Source organism: Myripristis murdjan, chromosome 9 (assembly GCF_902150065.1).
Source record: "Myripristis murdjan chromosome 9, fMyrMur1.1, whole genome shotgun sequence".
NCBI classification, from domain to species: domain Eukaryota; kingdom Metazoa; phylum Chordata; class Actinopteri; order Holocentriformes; family Holocentridae; genus Myripristis; species Myripristis murdjan.
The window spans coordinates 15,243,320-15,263,330 of NC_043988.1; the positions used below are offsets into that span (position 1 = coordinate 15,243,320).

General features: G+C 43.5%; 1 protein-coding gene across 3 annotated transcripts in view; it reads left to right on the forward strand.

Moving 5' to 3' along the window:
• rhobtb4 (Rho related BTB domain containing 4) overlaps positions 1–20,011 on the forward strand; it is a 47,732-nt gene that overhangs the window by 11,692 nt on the left and 16,029 nt on the right. For 2 of the 3 annotated variants that reach the window (XM_030059846.1, XM_030059847.1), the window contains exons 3-4: positions 16,679–16,880; positions 17,613–17,716. In XM_030059846.1, the coding sequence (XP_029915706.1) occupies positions 16,689–16,880; positions 17,613–17,716 (296 nt within the window). In that variant the 5' untranslated portion in view covers positions 16,679–16,688. Of the gene's footprint in view, positions 1–7,536; positions 7,869–16,678; positions 16,881–17,612; positions 17,717–20,011 lie in introns of those variants that run through there. The other variant, XM_030059845.1, reaches the window with a different exon arrangement.

Here is a 20,011-nt window from a genome sequence, read left to right on the forward strand (position 1 = left end):
TTGCATGTTGAACAAATGCCCACATCATACAGTGCATTTTGCGCAAAAGATTAAAATACAACATCACCTTGGTAAATTTTGATATTATAGTTTTTTTTGTTTTTTTTATATCAACTTTTGCTAAGAAAATGTCAGTTAACAAATGTGCTGCACTGAATAGTCGTTATAGTTGTTCCTATGTAATTATTATAATATTATTCCTATATAATTATGGTTGTATTATTCCTGTTAGTTGTTAGTTTTGTCCCGTTTGTTTTCCAACAGACAGATTTAGCTACTAGCCAGTTTCCATCTGTACTCCCTGGGCACGTGAACAGAAACAATAAAACTGAGCAAAATCTCCACAAAAAAAGAATCAACAACCTACACTCAAGCACACACACACACACACACACACACACACACACACACACACACACACACATCAAATATTACGTACATAATTACAAAGTTATAAAAACAGGTCGTCATCAAGTCATTGCTGATAAGACCGGCTACTTAAACTCCGTTTTTGGCTCCATGGGAGGAAATGCCACCATCATTTGTCCCCTCCTTATCTTCAATCCTGTCCTCAGTTTCTCTGTCCTTGCTCTCCTTCCGTCTGGTCCGGTATTCAGCTCCTTCCTTGGCCCCGTGTTTCAGTCTGAATTCCGTCCCCATTTCAACAACTATCTGTGTCTCATCACCCAAACTTGACCTCATTTCCAGTCAGAGCCCTGGCCTCAGCTCCCACTCCATCTCCATCCCCATAATGTCTCCAGCTTTCCTTTGCCAGTAACTCCACCGAGCCTCTAACTGGTTTAGTACACACTTCACGAGGAAATAAAAGTAATCTTGTTCCTTGCTAAAACAGTAGCAGCGTTCACACGGTGCTTGCTTCCTTCCGTATGAGGCAACCATCAGCAGTGATCTACAGGTAATAGCAACCCCAGGGGGCTATATTTCTCATACGAATTACGGTTTCTCCATTCACCTCCAGTATTTTACAGTCTACTGTAGTCTGCAAATCCATACATCGAATTCACATATGACCTGATATAAAATCCATCCAACCCCAAACAAAAGGATAATTTAAAGTCCTAGAAATTGGTCTTGGTTTAAATAATGCAAATTTTTTCCTGCAAAGTGAAATATCACTTTAAGGGCCTGGACCAGCAGCTCAAGAGAGCCTTAATAAGATTAGCCTTGCCACTTGACAGCTACAGCTTAAGAGGCACCTCTCCTGACCTGTGTGTCCTTATCCAACAGAGTGGGCGTGTGTGTGTGTGTGTGTGTGTGTGTGTGTGTGTTAGAGGTCTGCAACCTGACCTGAGCCCAACGGGCCCTGAAGAAGAATGCCGGGCTCAAGTTGGGTATGTTTTTTTTTTGCCTCCTGTGACATCGGACCCATCTGGGTTTGGGTCTTGTTTATTTATCTGTCACATTAATGCCCTCATACACTAAATATTAAGGCTTAATATTTAATTTCCTTCTGCGCTAATCTTTCTCTTTGTGTATTTGGGCCTGCATGTGTCTGCATGCAGTTGTACTCTTATTAAGAAATTGAACTCGGGCTCTGACCGGGTTCGGGCCTCAAATTTTTGTGGGACCTGTCAGACCAGATAGGGTAGGGCCCTAAATTAGATGGGCATAGTAGGGTTTGGGCGAAAATTCCAGCCTGATGCTGACCTCTAGTGTGTGTGTATTTCTGTGTGTATACATCATCTTGTGCGTGTGGTTTTCCCTAATAAGACATGTTTGTGCAGGCCCCGTCCCCTCCGGTCAGATCACTGCCAGGATACTTTGACTCGGAGAGTGGCCCGCCTTCACTACGTGCTGTTTGTCTTTATCTGAGCAGATTTGTGCCACTCAAGAATTTAGAGCATCCGTGCAGTTCTTAAAACTCTCATAACCCTCCTGTCCACGTAAGACATCCCCAGATGCTCTCCTGTCCTAACCTGCAATTTGGATGACACAGGCTTATGATTACAAGAAAGGATTTTGAAAGACTAAAGCAACAAGGCAACATGTTCACCGTGCAAAAAGCCCTTGGTGGTACTGGAATTTCTCACCCAAGTGTTTCCCACTTAGCACTGAGAGGTGTTTCGGAGATGCCACATGACTCTAAATGGGCAGGCCTGGCCATCTGAGGGCCGCTGGAAAACGAAAGGATACTGTTAGGCTCTACTCCGTGCCTCTTTAGCCCAGGCACTGCTTGGCAAAGGCCACAACCTCTCTGAGAAACTTGAATTTAGGTTTGTTTTAAAATCATAATCAGATGTCTGGTTTTGTTCACACAGACGGGAGGCAGTTTTACACAGTGAACCCCATCACCTGCAACCCAGCCCGATCCCACTCTACTGCACCCTTGCCTTTCTCCCTCCCTCGTGATCTGTAACCCTCTCATCCTCCATTCTATCCGTCATTTCTACCCCAATCTTTCCCACCTCCATCCAGCCTTCGCCCCATGACCGCCCCCACCCCACCCCAGCCACTTTAAATTCCCTGCATACTCCAATGCACTGACTTGACCTGATCATTCATCAGCATTGTAGTCACTGAACTCTGCTTTTATCTGCAGCCAGAGACTCAGCCAAGCTCAGAGATTGATTGTCATTCCACATGCTATGGTAGCTAACAACAAGTACATCCATTTGTCAAATGCAGTCTCCTCTTATCGGAAATCTACTGCAGACCTTTTCGACTTCAAAATGTATTTTGCTGTGTTGCATTAAAAAGGGCGGGGTTCTATACTGACATCATATTGATATCATGGTACGAGGCTAGATATCACCTGGGATTTTGCATATGGTTATATGATATGGCATCGGTGTCGTTTCCTGGTTTTAAAGGCTGCATTACAGTAATGGGATGCAAGCTTAACTTATTAGACTGTTGCAGCTCTTATTTTCCTCTCTCTGCCTCCACATTACACTACTAATTGCTGTTTATAAAAAAAAAATCTTGTGTGTGTAAATATTTTACAAAAGCACCTATATTCATCCCCACAATATTGTCACAAACATTAATATGGAGGTCTTGTCAAAGATAACATATTTGATTTTGTCCATATAGCCCAGCCCTAGCATTAAACATTAAAACCTAGCATTCCCTCGCACAAAACATTAGACACCTTAATAAAATGTATATTCAATACCTTCTGACTAATGCACTGAAAGCTGTTTACTCCACTGTAGAGTGTTTCTCTCTCTGTCAGGAGCAATGGAGTGATACGTCTTCATTAGGATATAATGAGGCACCAACAGCTGGCCACACACATGGAGCTTTCCAATTGACTGTAGATAAGACAATCTACTGATAACTCAGCAAGTAAACAACATCCTTGGCCTCTGTCTCCCCCTTAACGTTTTCTCTCATGCTTTCTCCCAGGCCTTATCTTAGTCTTGAATGTTTTTCACTTAAACTCACACTCGTGCAACGTGCCTGTCACCCATCACTGAATAGGCCGGCTATTACAAAAACACACTCTGTTCCATGCCAGGGTGCCAGCGTTGCCAACACATCTCAACCACTTCTCTGTGCTGAGCTGTGTGAGAGACAGAGAGGGACAGACAGAGTATGTGTGTTTGTGTGCCGGCGCATTTCTTTGTCTCAAATTTCACTTTATTCATTTATTTACCACTATTCATTTCGGAATACCGGCTTCAGCCTTTCCCACAAGGTCGCTTTTCCTCACCCTCCAGCCATCCCATTCTTACCCGTCACCCTTGAACTCTGAATTTCCTTCCCAGGGGAATGGATTTGAAATCTGTCTCTCTTTCATTTGTTGCTTCTCTTCTTTGTTCCTCTGCAAAAACAACAAAAAACAAAACATGTCCTGAAATCATCTCCCCACAAAATCTCACAAATTATCTCACGATGTCGATGTACATATGTAAGTGTGTGCAAGATTTGTGTGTCTGAGAGAGACAGATAGTAAGACAGGGATGAAGTGAGAATTGAATCTTTGATACTGTTATCGGTTCCTTGGTTGTAGAGGACTGTTTAGAAGACCCACTGCAGCTCTGACCTACTTGTGTCAGCGCACAGGGCTGCATGCAGACTGTTTCCCATTGAGTGTGTGTGTTGCGTGTGTGTGTGCGCGCGTGTGCGTGTGGATGGTGTGTGTTTGAGGCAAACTCTCTGTGGATGTGGGGAGTGTGAGAAGCTGGGTGTTTTGACAGCTTTAGAACAGTTCCAGTACAGTGTTGGGGCAGGGGGTGTGTGGGGCTGTGGGATATTTAGGCGAGTTGAAGGGGTGAGAATAAGGTCAGTGGATGAGTGGAAGGGTTTCATTCCAACATTTGAGATATCCATTTTAAGAAAATAATAAATAAAATTAAAAAAAGGATAGGTGCTGCCATTGCTCAATATTTTAAATACACCACTGATGTCATGTAAGATCACACTATTTGAGGCCAAAGGTATTTAGTTACCTCATACCTTAAAACAATAGTCTGTAGTGAATTTTACTTTCATGCCAAGATTAGGTGAGATTAAGATTAGGTGTCACATTTTAAAACAGTGGATAGCTGATTTGGAATGAAGCACCTCTTGAATGCCTGCGGAAGGAGAGAAATTAGGAAAATCCAGTGGAAAGACGGAGGTGTTTTTTTTTTGTTAGTGTGGGAGACAGGTAAGGGTAGTGACATGTCACATCTGTGTTTGTGTGTGTGTGTGCTTGCTGATGTAATAAACAAAATAGTATCATGTGATAGAATGGTGTTCTATCGATTCATTCTTGAGTATAAAGGTTGTTCGTGTGTTTACCTGTCCTTCTGTGTTTGGCCTTTGATCTTTGTGGCGAATTTTATGGTATCTGATGGGTCGATATGGTGTTGTGAGCCGTGAGAGCTGTGCCGTCATATGCTAGTTGGATACACACATTAGAAATTCAACAGATTAACTGTGTAATTTCTTTTCTGAGGAAGTTTGCAATCAATCATTGCCTAAAACAAAACAAAATGTATGCGCTCATTTCTGTAAAGTGTTATACTTGATCGAAATGGCGATTAACTGAACTTGAGCAAAATGTTTTCAAGCGAATAAGAGGATTGGAACTCGTCAATGCGTCCTCAAAATTTGAGGAGTGTTGAATGTCGCTGAATGCGGGTGATTAAATTGAGTAATTGTCCCAAGGGGTGGTGCACCCCTTGTCACCACGGCCACGTTAGCCAAAGAATGATCTCAGCTCATTCTCCCAACTTTAATCTCACCAAAGTGGAAAGGCTTGGGGGAGTAGACTTCCCACACAGTTAATAAAAGAGCGATAAAGCTTGGAGACAAAGCCAAATAGTCCCTCTCGTACTACAGTAGCTGAAAAGGCCAGACATCACCTCAGCCTATGCTGCTTGAGAGTTCTCTCACAAATACACCTCTCGAACAAAGGGGCTGCCCCTCCACATTTCAAAGCCCTCTCAGTGCCAGTGCTGTTGAACCCCTGCTTTCTCCAGCAGCATTCCAGCCCATCTTTCATGCTGTTTCATTCTGGCCATGCCAGCCAGGTCAGGGGGCATGGTTTTCTCAGGGCTTCAAGACCAATCTAAAATATACATCTCCACTTCTTTTACCTCCATGTTTATGACTTTGTGTGCAAAAAATGCATGTTTATATATTCATGTCTGTGTGAATCTGCATGGCTGGACTGACCCCCGCTTGCAGTTAAATAAATGTCCCTCCATATACTTGTCCATCCGTGGTCTGCTATAGCACGATCCTGGTTTCAATCAAGTGTTCTGCTCTTGGCATATAGTCTAGGTCAGCTTGTGATGGCTGATCTAAAGCAGGATCTGTCACTGAGATGTAAGTTCAGAGTGCAGCCAGCTTGAGTGACAGCACTGGCATAATGTAGCTGTGGGAACGGGAGTTTTTTTTTTTTTTTTTTTCTCTCTCTCTCTTTTCCCTCTTCAGTCATAGCAGCATCAAAACACCCAGCCTCATTTGTTTTAGAGTGTATGCTAGATAATCAGTACCAGATTCCACCAGCAGATGTCTGTCTTTGGTCTTCCACAATCAAGTGGAAAGTGGAAGTTTGTAGAAGGTGCTTTTTAGGGTCGCCACAAGGCCAAACTTTGCACAGTGCCCTAATGGAACGATAAGATTGAGTGCTGTCCTACAAATTTTATCTAACAAATGTAATCAAAGGTTGATCCTGTAAGCAAAAGAATGTTATTTTATTTATTTAGTTATTTTATAGCATGATTTGGCAAAGTTGTCAGGTGGATACCGTCATGTTATTTACATATGTATTTAGGTCTCAATGAAATATGGCTTTGCTGACGGATCAGCTATATATTTTTCCTTCTTGGCAATACAGGAATGTTTTCCCCTGTGGCATCGCTTAACATTCCAGAGCTGAATTCCCAGACATTGAGGTCTTGGAAAACTATGAGGGCAAATGATTGGGTATTTTCCACAACAATCCATTATCTGCCTTATTTCTTGTCTCCTGTATTGGCTTTTATAGCCACACACAACTGTTGCCATGTGGTAGCTAGTTGCTATGCCTATAAACCCAGAATAACCATAGGGAAAAAAATCTTCTCTATTGCCCATGCAGAATGGCTATGCTATTGCATCATTGATTTTGCTTTTCATTTCAGATAGTGAATGTTACTGCATAGAGCTGCATAAAAATCAGTTTTGTGAGTGGATCATTGCAAACCGTATCTTCTCATATGGTATGTGCCCAGAGTTGTCTGTGCAGTCTATATGAGCAGGGATTTAGTTGAGGGTAAACTCATCAAAACTCTGAGCCCACCTTTTTATTTGTGAACCAGAATTTACACTATTATCTTTTAAGGAAAAACACACATCAATGCTTTTCTGAACAGGCAGTTTATCTACTTTTTTAGTTTCTGTCTGTGGTGGTGACAGCAGATGAGGGACCGTCTGCATGGAGAGAGTGGCAGGGCAGCGGTGGGTGTCTGTGCTCCTACAGGAAAAGGCTGCATGTCTGCAGGATGTTTTGAGTTAACAGGGCGGGAGAGCACAGTTTCGGGGCGGGAATACTAGCAGCTTTTTTCTTATTACTGGCTCATGAATTCCCACCCCGGATGCTACCTTCAGGTGCTCCTTATAAGCTCGTTGTTCCAAGTTTAAAAACAGCAATAGAACTTATCGGTGCTGCTTCCATGAGTGCAATCGACTGCTTTCGGGGGAAATAAAATAATAAAATGAATGAAAAAAGGAATAAAAGGAAATAAAAGTATATTCTAGTGTAGAAACCATGCAACGTAGTGCTATATGCGATATGAAAAAATGGAAATTGGTGTTTTAATTAGTTAGCGGACGTTTTGCCATCATAGCTTCCTTTAAATGCCTCAGCTGTGCTCGGATGTAACAGAAACACCACTTTCACTGTGAAGTTGTACCACTTTGTGGCGTTCATGTGCGCCGCTCCGCTCGCAACTGCACTATTTCCCACCGCACCTGAAGGCAGCACAACACGAGGCGTCGGGAGTTGGCCGAGTGGAGTCGTGACGCGCAGCCGTGGAGGCGTGCCGGCGAGGAAATCAGCTGGGGAAACAAAAACAGAAAAGGGGGTGGCTCAGACCAAGAAAGCCTCCGGACCGGTTATGCTTCGATTTCACCTAAAAAAGGCAACAATCCTGACAACAGCCGTGGCAGGTCTGCAGTAGAGAGGATCGAGGCAGCAGCAGGCTGGAAAGTGAAAGCCCTCTAGATCAAGCCAAGCAGAAAGAAGGAAGGATGTTGCCAGTGTGACAGGGCAGAGGTCTTGAGCGACGTCTGCAGTTATATGTGCTGTTTGATAAACAACCGGACCACCGCGACCACTTCTTCATTCTCCGCGCGTCTTTGTCCGGTTTAAGTGACCGGCTGAACCACCCGCAGAGTGGCATGTGGGTCAATTCCGGAACCGTCGGAAGGTAGGGACCACTCCTGCGGGAATAGTGGGTCACATGCTCCTAATGCAATTCTTATTGTGCACAAAAACAGTAAACACACCACTCTCCCAATTTTCCATATCTTCTAAGAGTTCACCGACATGGCTGCTGCTGCAAACGCCCCTGTCGAATAAAGACACGCTGCCATTCCTACAATATTTATATAGTGACTCACGGCGTGTCTGTGGCACTTTGTAGTGAATGCACGGTGGTCTTATTGTCTTACTGGCTACTTGATGGTATTCAGTTAGGCTTTCTTATTACTATAATTTCATTTTCCTACAGTAATTTTATGTGCATGATATCCCTACACATATAACAATATTCTTTTCTCAAAACATGTATTGATTTTGGTTGTTTTTATTCCACACGTGTGCTGCACCGCCCGCCGTTGAAGCAGCTTGCCGTTGGATTCAGTGTTGTAGTGCAGCGGATGGGCTTGGCTCGTTACGCAAGACTTATCAGTGCATCTTTTTGGGTGTAGGCTGCTATCCACCTGCCTTTATCCTCTCACAACATCCGATTGTGAGAGCAGTGTACTATCGTATTAAATGTGGTGTAAAGCCTTCCCTTTATCCTGCCACACTTGGTAACAATACATCGATTTCCTCGTTTCTTGGTCAGTTGGTTTCCAAAAAAAATATGAATGAGCCAGGTGGTTATGAATGGCTGCAGACAGACAGCACACGAGGCTGCTTTCATTGATGCACCACACACTGCAGTGGCCTTCACCACATCATTTAATGCAAAGGCAGGTGGATCTTCCTTGAAAACACATTGGATTATTATATAATAATTTATAACATACAGAATTTCATTTTGTAGGAGGACGCTTGTGTATGTGTGCACACACACACATGCTGTAATGCAGATCCCCATGGCTATGAGGTCATTAGAGGGATTGTGTTACACAGACAGGTAGCTTTGTGGCTGGTAAAGAACCCTGGCTTTCCAAACAGGAAATCGTATTCAAAGAATAAATATTTTATGTGACTAAATCACATTCCTGTTCCCTATCATCATCAGATAACCACAAATGCAAGATTTAGTGCGCAGAATCCTTTTGGCACACCTCTCTCGTAAAATGAGCAGTGTTTATCTGTTAGTTAGGATGTTTTTCTTTGGTAAAAAAAAAAAAAATAAAATAAAAATCACATCTTAAGAAAAAAATATCTTAATCCTTAATGGCTGGTGTGGGCGTGTGGCTTGTCCTTTGTAAACACGAAGTGTCCAGAATTTCAGTATTTACTTTGGTGTGAAGTCTTGGCCGAATTCAGTGGATCTCCTTTGATCTGTGTGGCTCTTTCCCCACAACCTGGTCACAATGTCTCGAGATCCATTTCACAGTGCTGAACACGCACTCCAACGCTGTTTTACACAAATTATCTGGCTACTTAAACAGACATGTGATTTGGCCTCTAAAACCAGTTTGGTTTTGAGTCAGTTATATACTGAAACGTCTTGGCTTGCTCCCAGCCCTCTACTGCTATTGTTCATGGATCAATGATTTGTACCATACTAAATGCATACAATGAGATGGAACAGAGATATTTATTGTCCTGATTATGCACCGTGCCCTACTCTGTGACTCTGTCAACAATTTTGAGATAACAGATCGCACTAGAAACAGACCCACATGGAAGAGTAAGCCATTATTATTTGGCTTGAATGTTCTGACCTAGGCAGCTGACTACAGTGGAAGGTGCACTGAGGTAAATAGAGCTTGCAGTTGCGTGTGTGTATGTATGTGTCTGTGTGTGTCTGTGTGTGCCCGCTCCAGTGTGAACACAGTGTATTTTGACTAGGAGAGTGTGCTACCTTGGATGAGAAAAGGCATTTTGCACATTAGAGATTGGGATGTGCTCCACATTGTCAGAAGGTAGTATGTCTGCAAACCATATAAATCTTTGATAATCGGCTTCAGGCTATGGTTTAGTTTTTAGGACTAGGTTTTATCACGTAGCCCATTTTTAATATACTTTACATTATGTCAAATCCCCTGTTACATTCCCACAGGAGATGTGTGTCCTGGAATATCTTCCTCCAGACAAACGTAATCCAACTCTCCATGGACAAGGCTGCAGTAATATTTGGGTCACAGACTGAAGCCTTTGGCTCTTTATTAATGGTCAACCTTGTTAAAGAATTGGCAGCTTATCTGATCATTTTAACAAAAAGAGGTGGGGAGATGGAGGTATGAACAAGGGAGCACGGCAAGCTTTGAAGAGTGAGAAGGGATGGAGGAAAACAGTGAATGAAAGAGGGGAGAGAGATGTAGAAAAGGATAACGTGTGGGAGGGACAGTGAGGCCGACTACTGGAAAGTAAGGGATTGAAATAGAAGCGAGAGATAGAGAGAAAAGAATTGTGACAGTTAGAGCGAGGGAGAGAGAGTAGGAGGAAAATATGGACAGGGGAGGAGGAGGAAGGGATATGGGGAGGCATGTAGAAAATTAGGGCATCAGGAGAAGCCTGTCTGTGTTTACAAAGCATTGCAGCAGAGAAGAGAGAGGCTTTCTCAGACACACAGCCATGCTCCCCCCAAAGACACTTTCATTCATTACTACCGCTGTCAGGATAGATGCATACAGATTCCTCTGCCAAAGACTGCATTAACATGAATACAAGATTGTTCCACTCCTCCTGTCCTGTTTACTATCACTACATAATAGCTACAGACATAAATACAACCCTTATACCTTTCTCTGTGTATATGGGCAAAGCAAGTATGCGTGTGCATGTGTGTGTGTGTCTGTGTGTGGGTCTGAGGTCTACTGTCAGCTACACAGGGAGCTAAGCAGAGGCTACAGACCAGGTTATGTAACCAGTCTGTGCCAGCTGTGCCTGTGGCAGTCACTGTCTCACACACACACACTAACACACATGCACACACACACTCACACTCTCACATATATATGAACATACACCCCTTAGAACAAATGTTATATCACATACATGAACGAGTAGACAGTTTCCTGTCATGTGCGCGCAAAAAAGAAAAAAAAGAAAGAGAAAAAAAAAAAAACCCTCACTGGTAAACAGTTGCATACATGACTGCACATTAGATGTACCCGACATTTATTTTCCTGCATGCACTACCAATTACACACAAATACTTTGACTAGATAGCTAAGCCTGTGACAATGTAGACTAGAGCTGCACATTGTTGGACATTGTGATATCTTTTTTCTGTGATATATATTGTGAATCAACAATCATTGTTATTATTTTTTTTAATCATTTGGGTACTTTAAAAGTTTGTCCTCTTCTTAAAAAACAAATCTCTTCTACCGCACTTGGTCCAGACCTCTGCTACCTCCCAGCTCAGCTTGAACTCCTACACTTCCTCTATAGCTTGTGCGACTCTGACACTGGTGTAGTGTCGAAGTCTGTTTCCCTTACCTTAACCCCAACCAGTTATTTCTCATACATCTAACCATAACCGTAACCATAAGTCGTAACCCGAACTGTGGAGGCACCACTACAGGAAACACAGTTCTAACAGGAGGGGAACATTATTTGGAGCCACTGATAGCCAAAGTACACACACCTAAAAGTTGCCTTGCATTACTGAGCACCTGCCTCTAGCATCCGGGTGACATTACAGTATGTATGTATCTGATAGCAGCCATGTCTTGTGCATGTTTACTTGCAGGTGACACGCAGGCTCTGTATGCACCCCTATCAGTTTGCTGTGTGAAGTGTCACTTGATCAGTTTATCAAACAACCAAGACAGGCAGTACTTATTTTCAGTTTGTGATTGGCAACTAATGGGGCTTTGGGTTTTTGATAGTGAACAAGTGCACTCCTTCATCCAAGAGCACTTACATCAGATAAAAATATTTAATATCGGACAGGCTTTTCTTGTAGATTAGTCATAGAAAATGAGAGCCTTGCCAGTTTTCCTTTTGTATCTAGCCGAAAAGAAGTTGTAGCATGACCTTAAAAGTTAATTTGCCTTACCTGGCATCGCATGTCCTTCAGTGTGACTACTGCACATGTGCACATTGCGATGTTGACGCTGAAATGATATATTATGCAGCCCGAGAGTAAACCCCTAACTCTGTGTGAGTGAGTGTTGACCCATGGTTATTGGGGTAATTTCTTGGGGGGCGGATTGAGGTGAGAGGGTGTAGGGGTGTGCAGCTGCGTCACGGCATAGGGGTGAACTCAAGCCCTAAGGAAGAGGACAAAGAGACGGATTTGGGGGTTATGGAGGGGTTTTGGATGAGCGTCTGCCGCCAGTGGATCGCAAAAGGTATTACATAACAGAAACTGAGAGAGACAGAGAAGCAAACAGGGTGTGGGAGGGGTGTCTGCTTAATGCCGCTCTTTGATTGGCATCCACCAAACTATAAGTAGATAGATGGGTCGATAGAGGAGAGAGGAGTGGACGGACGTGCGAGTAAATGTGTAAAGAACTGGGCGGAGGAGAAAAAGGTTACTAAAGGACAGAGAGTGAAGCGAAGTCTGGAATAGCTGTGTAGTAGAGCAGACAATTAGGGAATGAATAAGGGACAGGGAAAGAGACAGGGAGAGAGTTAGTCAGCGGGTCAGAAGGCGTGGGTGATCGAGCACAGCTGGGAACAAACCAGACAGAGGGGATAAATGAAAGGATTTGGAAAGGAAGTGAGGGGTGTGTACAAAAAAATAACAGAAGTAAAGAGGCCAGGGATTGTGGAATGAAGCGAGGGAGAGAGAGAGAGAGAGCGAGAGAGAGAGATCTGTGAGCCTTCTCCTTATGAAAAACCCCTCTGGCCTAAGCAAAGCCATACTGAGACACGGACTATCCAAATTATGCATGAGTTTCTTTGTCTGCCTGGACCTCCTGCACCACACATACACACACAAACGGATGCATGCGCAAACACACACACACACACACACACATATACACACTGACTCAAACCCTGGTGGTGCGGAGTGTAGCAGAAGGTTGATGTTTTGTGTGTTGCGTGGGCGTTTGAATTCCCGTCACAGCGTTCCTATCACTGTGGTCTCGCCAACGCCCATCAGTATGTCACTACAAGAGTCAGAAATACATGCACTCAAAATGGGACAGCATCTCCTTCACGCACACACACACACACACACACACACACACACAGTTTATTGTCACATTCCATCACTTTGTCCGTGCAGCCTCTTCATCCATCCTGCTGGGAAAATGACACCGGCCAGCAGATGATGTCTAGACGACTATGTGCAGTTCGCTATCAGTCACTGACTGAAAATGAGACCTGAGCTTTACTACAGTTATACAGCTTCTCTGATCTTCTTTACACTCTCTTGCTCTGCTCTCGCTAGGGCTGACCAATTAATGGAAATAATATCAGACTGGAAATATAGCCAAGAGCAATATCCAGATTGCAGGAGCTGCAATTTTTTTTGGCAAATACTATTATAAATGAAGTATTATGGTGCCTCAGAGATGCACTGGCCCACAAATTGTATTCTCCAGATGTAAGAGAACATGTTTGTTTGACGTAGATCCAAACAAAAATCACACCATCATCATTTTAATATCTTTTTTTAGTTAAAATGACACCTAAAATTGTTAATCATAGTGCAGTTGCAATATCTGTCAAAATAATTGCATTTTTGTACCATATCATTCAGACCTAGCTCTCGCACAAATCATAGAAAAGATTGGGTGCGGCACTTTGTTTCTGTGCCCATGATTGCCTGTATGAGTATCCTCTCTTTGTGCTAGCTGTGTCTTCATGCAGTGGCGTGTGTATGCGTGTGTGTGCATTGACCGCCACATGATCAGACTCGCGCTCCGCTCGGAGCCTGATGCAGGGCCGCAGATGGAAGATGATATCTGGGAGCCCGGTGTCCTTGATCCCCCTGAGAAACAGTCCACAGCACCACCAACGCCGCCTCCCAGTTACATCACTGCTCACATCGTTCCATGCCTCACAGCCTGGCCCTAAGCTCATTACCACACAACACACACACACACACACACACACACACACACACACACACACACACACACACACACATACACAGATACACACACACACACACACACACACACACACACACACACACACACACACACACACACACACACATACACAGATACACACACACACACACACACACACACACACACACCATGCTTGTAGACTTACATGGATCAGTGATAGAGGATCTTAGACTCCACTGCACATGCTCTCTCACTTCCTCTCCTTTTTCTGTCTCTCTCTCTCATGCCGTCTCTCTCTCTCTCTCTCACTGAGAACCACTCTGCTGACTATAGAGAGAAGCATCAGCAGGAAAAACAAAGTGATTTGTTCCCCTGAGCAACCTCAGTTATTGTTGGTCTTGCTCTGTTGATCCCAGCGGCATGACTGACTGATTCCAATGAAGGCCTGACAGTCCCTCTCTTTCTCTCTAAGACTCTAATAATCCTCCCCTCTCCCCTTGTCTCTCATTCAAATCTCTTTTGCTTATCTCCTGTTGCACTGAAAATGCTGGGAATGAGCCACACCATGCGCAGTCTCTCCATCTCCTTCCATCTGTTTTTGTCGATGCCGTTTTCTGTCTTTCTCTGCGCACGTCCTCTGCCACATATATTGTTACAAAAGCGCTTGTGTACCATGTCAGGCTGCCCGCTTGGCCCTTCATCCTTCTTTCCTTAATACAGCATTCGGAGGACGGCTGCTTTGGCAGCTGCCATGGCCATTAGGCAGATAGCTGTTAGATAAGAGCGAGGATGTAGTAACTTTTTACTGCTTCCTCTATCACTCTCCCCTACCTGACTCACAGAGACGTACATGCCTCTGGTGGTTTTACGGCCAGACAGGTGTCAAGGGAAAGAACCGTATTTATAGCTCTAAACGTCAGGTCTCTCAATTCCATATGGACCGTACAGGAAAGAGCCTCTTTGACAGACAGACTCTTCATCAGCTCACATAGACTAAGGTAGGCTTGGTGTACCACACTTCCTGCTCTAGACTGTTTGACTCAAATGGGGCTGCTTCTGACAGGATCTCTGGCAACATAAAGACAGAATATTGATAACATGGTTTTTGGGTTTTTGTTTGAGTTCACTTGGGAAATTAGTGTGCTCAGTCTCCAGGGGAAAGATTTTGGGTCTGTCTCATTTGCAAGGATGGTACCTGGTACCTTGGTACCTAGTTATGAACCTTCATTATTACAAAGCAGGGTTTAAGTCAGGTTTTTGGTGAGGTTTTTGTTTTCTGTAAACTGTGGGCCTGTAAGGCCATTGTAACAAAGATTAAGGGCTCAAAGTAAACTTGAACTTGGTATGATATGCATGGTCATCCTGCCTCTGATAGGATGATCATACACTGCAGTGGCTATGCTAGTTATGGTATGATACAAAGTTTTTGACTCATTGCATGGTCTTGTGGGATATCCTTTGCAGTAGACACATAATGTTCTTACGATTTTGCCAAACCAAGGAACTTAGCTAGGATGTGTTTTCGTACTGTAATGAGACAGCCCTGAGCGACTATATTTCCTAAAAATACAGTGTAACTGGGAAGTTTCCATGCAAATGAGACAGCCCCATTATTTCAGTATCCCTACAGTGACAGTGGTATACTTTGACTAAATAGAGCGAGGCGAGTCCAGGGGGAAAGAGGATGGGATTGGACGTGTGTGCAGATATGGAGAGGACGCTGTGACTGAATGGTATACTGCACACATGGCTCGTGTGTCCAATGAATAGATTCTGTTTTTAGCTGGTGCTGTCTGTCAGTGCTGGGCAAAAGTGTCGCGCTGGCATCCACGTCAATGGAACAACAAGTGACGGCCTTTATGAATGTTTCAGAGGCTCTATTTATGGGGCCTTGGGATGGGTCTTGGAACCGGTGGAGAGGTCCGATGGGCTGATTAGCTGACAACAGGTCTGCAGTATCAATATCACCTTGACAAAAGCGGTCGTGCCTCGCTAACTGTATATGTGTGGGTTGGTTATGCAAGAGATCAGATTTTTTTTCCAGGAATGTTATTAAGAATGGACATTGACATGCGTTTCGACATGTCAGAAATGTCTGTAAGCAGTTACTGAAAGGGGATTTTGATATGATTTTCATAGGGCTGTGATGTGTTCAAAGAGGAAGAGTTGGTAGAGCTGTGCATGTAACCACAACCGTCCTCAGCTAAAGCTTAAGACTGGAGGTGAACGGAGGTCAGTCCTTTGCCTTTCTATGCAAGTCTACAGTAAATATATTTGGCGTCATAAATGATGCAGTGCTCTCTTTGTGCCAATGAATGACCTAAAAACGGAATTAAAATTTTGTGAATTAAAAGTTTGGGATTTTTTTTTTTGTCCTTTGGGCTGTGGCGATAGATGTTTTGTCTGTTTTATTTCTTAAGAGGGAATGCTATCCTGGCATCTAAAGGGGAGCAGAGAGGCGGAGGGAGAGATTGTGGGGGAACTGGGAGGGGAAGAGACAGTGAGCTCAAGGGAGCTCTCTCTATTTCTCTGTGTCTGTCTCTCTGCTGGTACAGAAATAGCTCTGCAGTCCCTCTATTCCTCAGCCTGCGAACCATGTGTTCTGTTGAGGAGGTTGGCAGAAGCCTGGGTACACTGGTCAGTACAGCTACGGGGGCTTAGAGCCCTGACAAAGCTTCCCTAGACTAGACTAAACTGGACTGAACTGGGCGAAAGTTAAGAACTATTTTGCTCGGTGCCAGTCGCCTTCACTGTTGAAATGCAATGACATTCCTTTGTGGTTACCTTACTGTTTAATTTTTCCCCATGAATTTTAAATTAATCTCTTGTTTCCTCTCTCCTCTCTTGCATTGTTCAGGGCCCTCTCCATGGATATAGACACAGACTATGAGCGGCCCAATGTGGAAACCATTAAGTGTGTGGTGGTAGGGGATAACGCAGTGGGCAAGACCAGGCTGATTTGTGCCCGGGCCTGCAATGCAACCCTCACACAGTATCAGCTGCTTGCCACCCACGTGCCAACCGTCTGGGCCATCGACCAGTACCGTGTATGCCAGGAGGTGGGCACAAACACACACACACACACACACAAGAAATGTAGAGAAAATCACATATAAATATACTGATGTTTCCATATGTAAACCTTTTGCATATAGTGTTTAGGAAAGTATGTAGGAAAGCCTCAATTAGGCATTTGTTGACTGCATCAGAAACTTCACTTCTCATTTCAGGAGGTAAGAAAATAAAAATTTTAGACAGTTTGACACCGCAGTTTGGCAGTGTACACTGCTTTTGGCAGGATTTCATTAGCACAAAGATTGTACAATTTAGTTGACCCATAGAGGACCTTATAATCCTTCAATTCAAGTAACAACACAGACGTCACTTAAAATTATGGAACTGAGGTGTTTTAACATGGTCATGGGGATTTGTGTTTTAGGGTTCTACCAATATGTGTTTTTCTTTCTTTTTTTTTTTTTTAAAGATCAGTATTGATTCAGATTTTTTTTTATTAAATCTAACAATAGCTGATATTTTGTGTCAATATTCAGTATCTTTACATCTGAAAAGAGACAATTGTCATTTTGACATAAACACAGGAGTTACTAATGACATTAGAGACATTAATGATATAAAAGATCTATAGATCATATCTAAGATTGCCTTTACATGCCGATATCTATATATTTCCATATCTATATCTATATCTATATCTATATATAAAGACAGTATCAGCCCGGTATATCAGTAAACTGGTAAATCTGTCTAACCCTTATGTGTTTTTGTTTTAGGTGTTAGAGAGATCTCGTGATGTGGTGGATGAAGTCAGTGTTTCCCTGAGGCTATGGGACACCTTTGGGGATCATCACAAAGACAGACGATTTGCCTATGGCAGGTGAGTACACACACACACGCACACACACACACGCACACGCGCACACACACACTCGCACACACTTGCACACACTCACTGCTTCTCTTTGTGTTTCAGTTGAGTAGGTTTGTCCTGCAGCCAGAACCTGGTCACTGACCTAATAACTGAGTTGTTGGCTAACCACACACACCTTGCAACACTTGCCACTTTGGAGAGTGTGGAACCACAGGTCCCAGTTAATTTGGTGGCGCCAAGAGATTGCAGCATCTTGGCTATGGGATTGGTGAGGGATTGACACAGTTTCTCTGAGCTAATATCTGCTCAAATTCAGCATAAGCTTGTTCAGGAGAATGTAACTTAGTGCTAATCTGAAACACACACAAACACGCCCACATAATGTTGACTAACCCTTGACTGTGCTGCTCGTTTCTGTTTTTGTCTAATCTGGCTGACATGCTTTTGAATTGAACTCTGCCCTCTGGCTGCTATATCCTTACTCTACCAGACATGATTGGATCATCACTCTATCCCTCTCTCTATCCCTCTGTCTGTCTATCCCTCACTTTATCCATTTTAGCTGGAACTTTCATCTTTTAATGAGCCTCTTACATAGTCCTGACCCACAATCAGGCAGCAGGGCTTTACACACACATTCACATCCACATCCACAGGCACACACACACACACAGACACACGCACACAGAACACACGTGCATGCACACACCAAGCTGTCAGTTCTCTTAGGGGTGGGTGGATGCACTGTGTTTGTGTAACAGGTCACCCTGTCACTTTTTGCAAGTGTCTCTGTGTGACAGACTGTGTGTGTGCGTTTGTAGGTTGCATGCGCTTCAGCTTGTGACTCAGTGCTCCTCCCCTCTGTCTTGTGTGTGCATTTTGTACAGTATGTCTTCCTCTGTTTGTGTGTGTTTTTGAATGTGTCTGCATGTGTGTTTGTGTGTTTGTGTGTGTGTGTATATCCGTCCACATGTCCTGGATGCTCAGCCAGCCTGCAGTCAGCTGATAAAGACACAGTGCCAGCTCAGCTGTTCTCTGCATGCCTGCCTCCCCTGCGTCTGCAGCTCCAGGCACCAACCTCCTCTTTTTCTCTTTTCATCCACCCGTTCACCTGAATCTACCTTCCTCCTTACCTCCTGCACACACCTCACGTCCTCTTTCCTGCTGTACCTTACCTTACCTTACCTTGCCTTGCCCCCCACATCCCGCACTTGTTTTTAGCACGCTCCCTCATCACCGCCTCACTCACCTCCCATCATTAGTCTGCTTTACACCCTCCACACATTTCTACTCCTCCACACTCTCCACACCTTCTTCCAACCCATAGCCTTTTGTTGATATCAAAACTCAAAACATCAGATGGTCAGAAATACCCAGACTGTCACATGCTTTCTTATGAGTGGAACATTCTGGTTGGGCTAAACAATTTCAGTCTGGAAATAGGCTAAGCCAAACTTAACCTGTGCCAGTCCCAAATTAACTTCATTAACTTAATTTATTCAGGTACAAAAATGTTGTTAAAAAATCTTGTTTGGCTAAATAAATAAAATTATGTAATGATTTCACCTAACCTATCCACTTATCTTCCAGACTTGTTTTTTTATACTGGTGTCTTTGTAGTTTTGAACTTATGATAAGAAACATTCTTTAGCAGCTTTTTGTTGACTTGTTATGAAATTGTTGTGACATAATTAATGATGCTGTGCTGAGTGATAGCACAGTGTTATCGGTGCCTGCATGATAGCTCTTAATTTCGTAATTACAAATGGAAAGTTTGACTCAGTATTTGGGAGATCTTTTCTGCTGGTGTGTGTTTATGTGTGTGTGTGTGTGTGTGTGTGTGTCTGATCATGTGCGTATGTGTATCTGTCCTTACATAATCAGGCCCAACTGATGACCTTTGAATTTTGGATCCACTGATCCACCACACACACACACACACACACAGACACACACACACACACACACACACACACACACACACACACACACAAAGAAAACACTATAAAAACAGTTGCTGGCACAGATATTTATTATACATTAGTTCAGGTGGTAAATTATTGGCAGAAAACAGACTGTGACACTCACCAATGCGGGTTTGCTTGTTTGTCTTTTCTTTTGACTCACATCTGCTGTTTGACACAGATGTATCAAGTTCATACTGATTATTAAGCTCAAACATGCCAGCTTGCGGTACTGGGAAGCACACATCCACAAACTTGTGCTGACATGAATCCACTGGTAAATAAAGATACGTGCACACTGATATCGATATGCATGTATGCACATACACACACACAC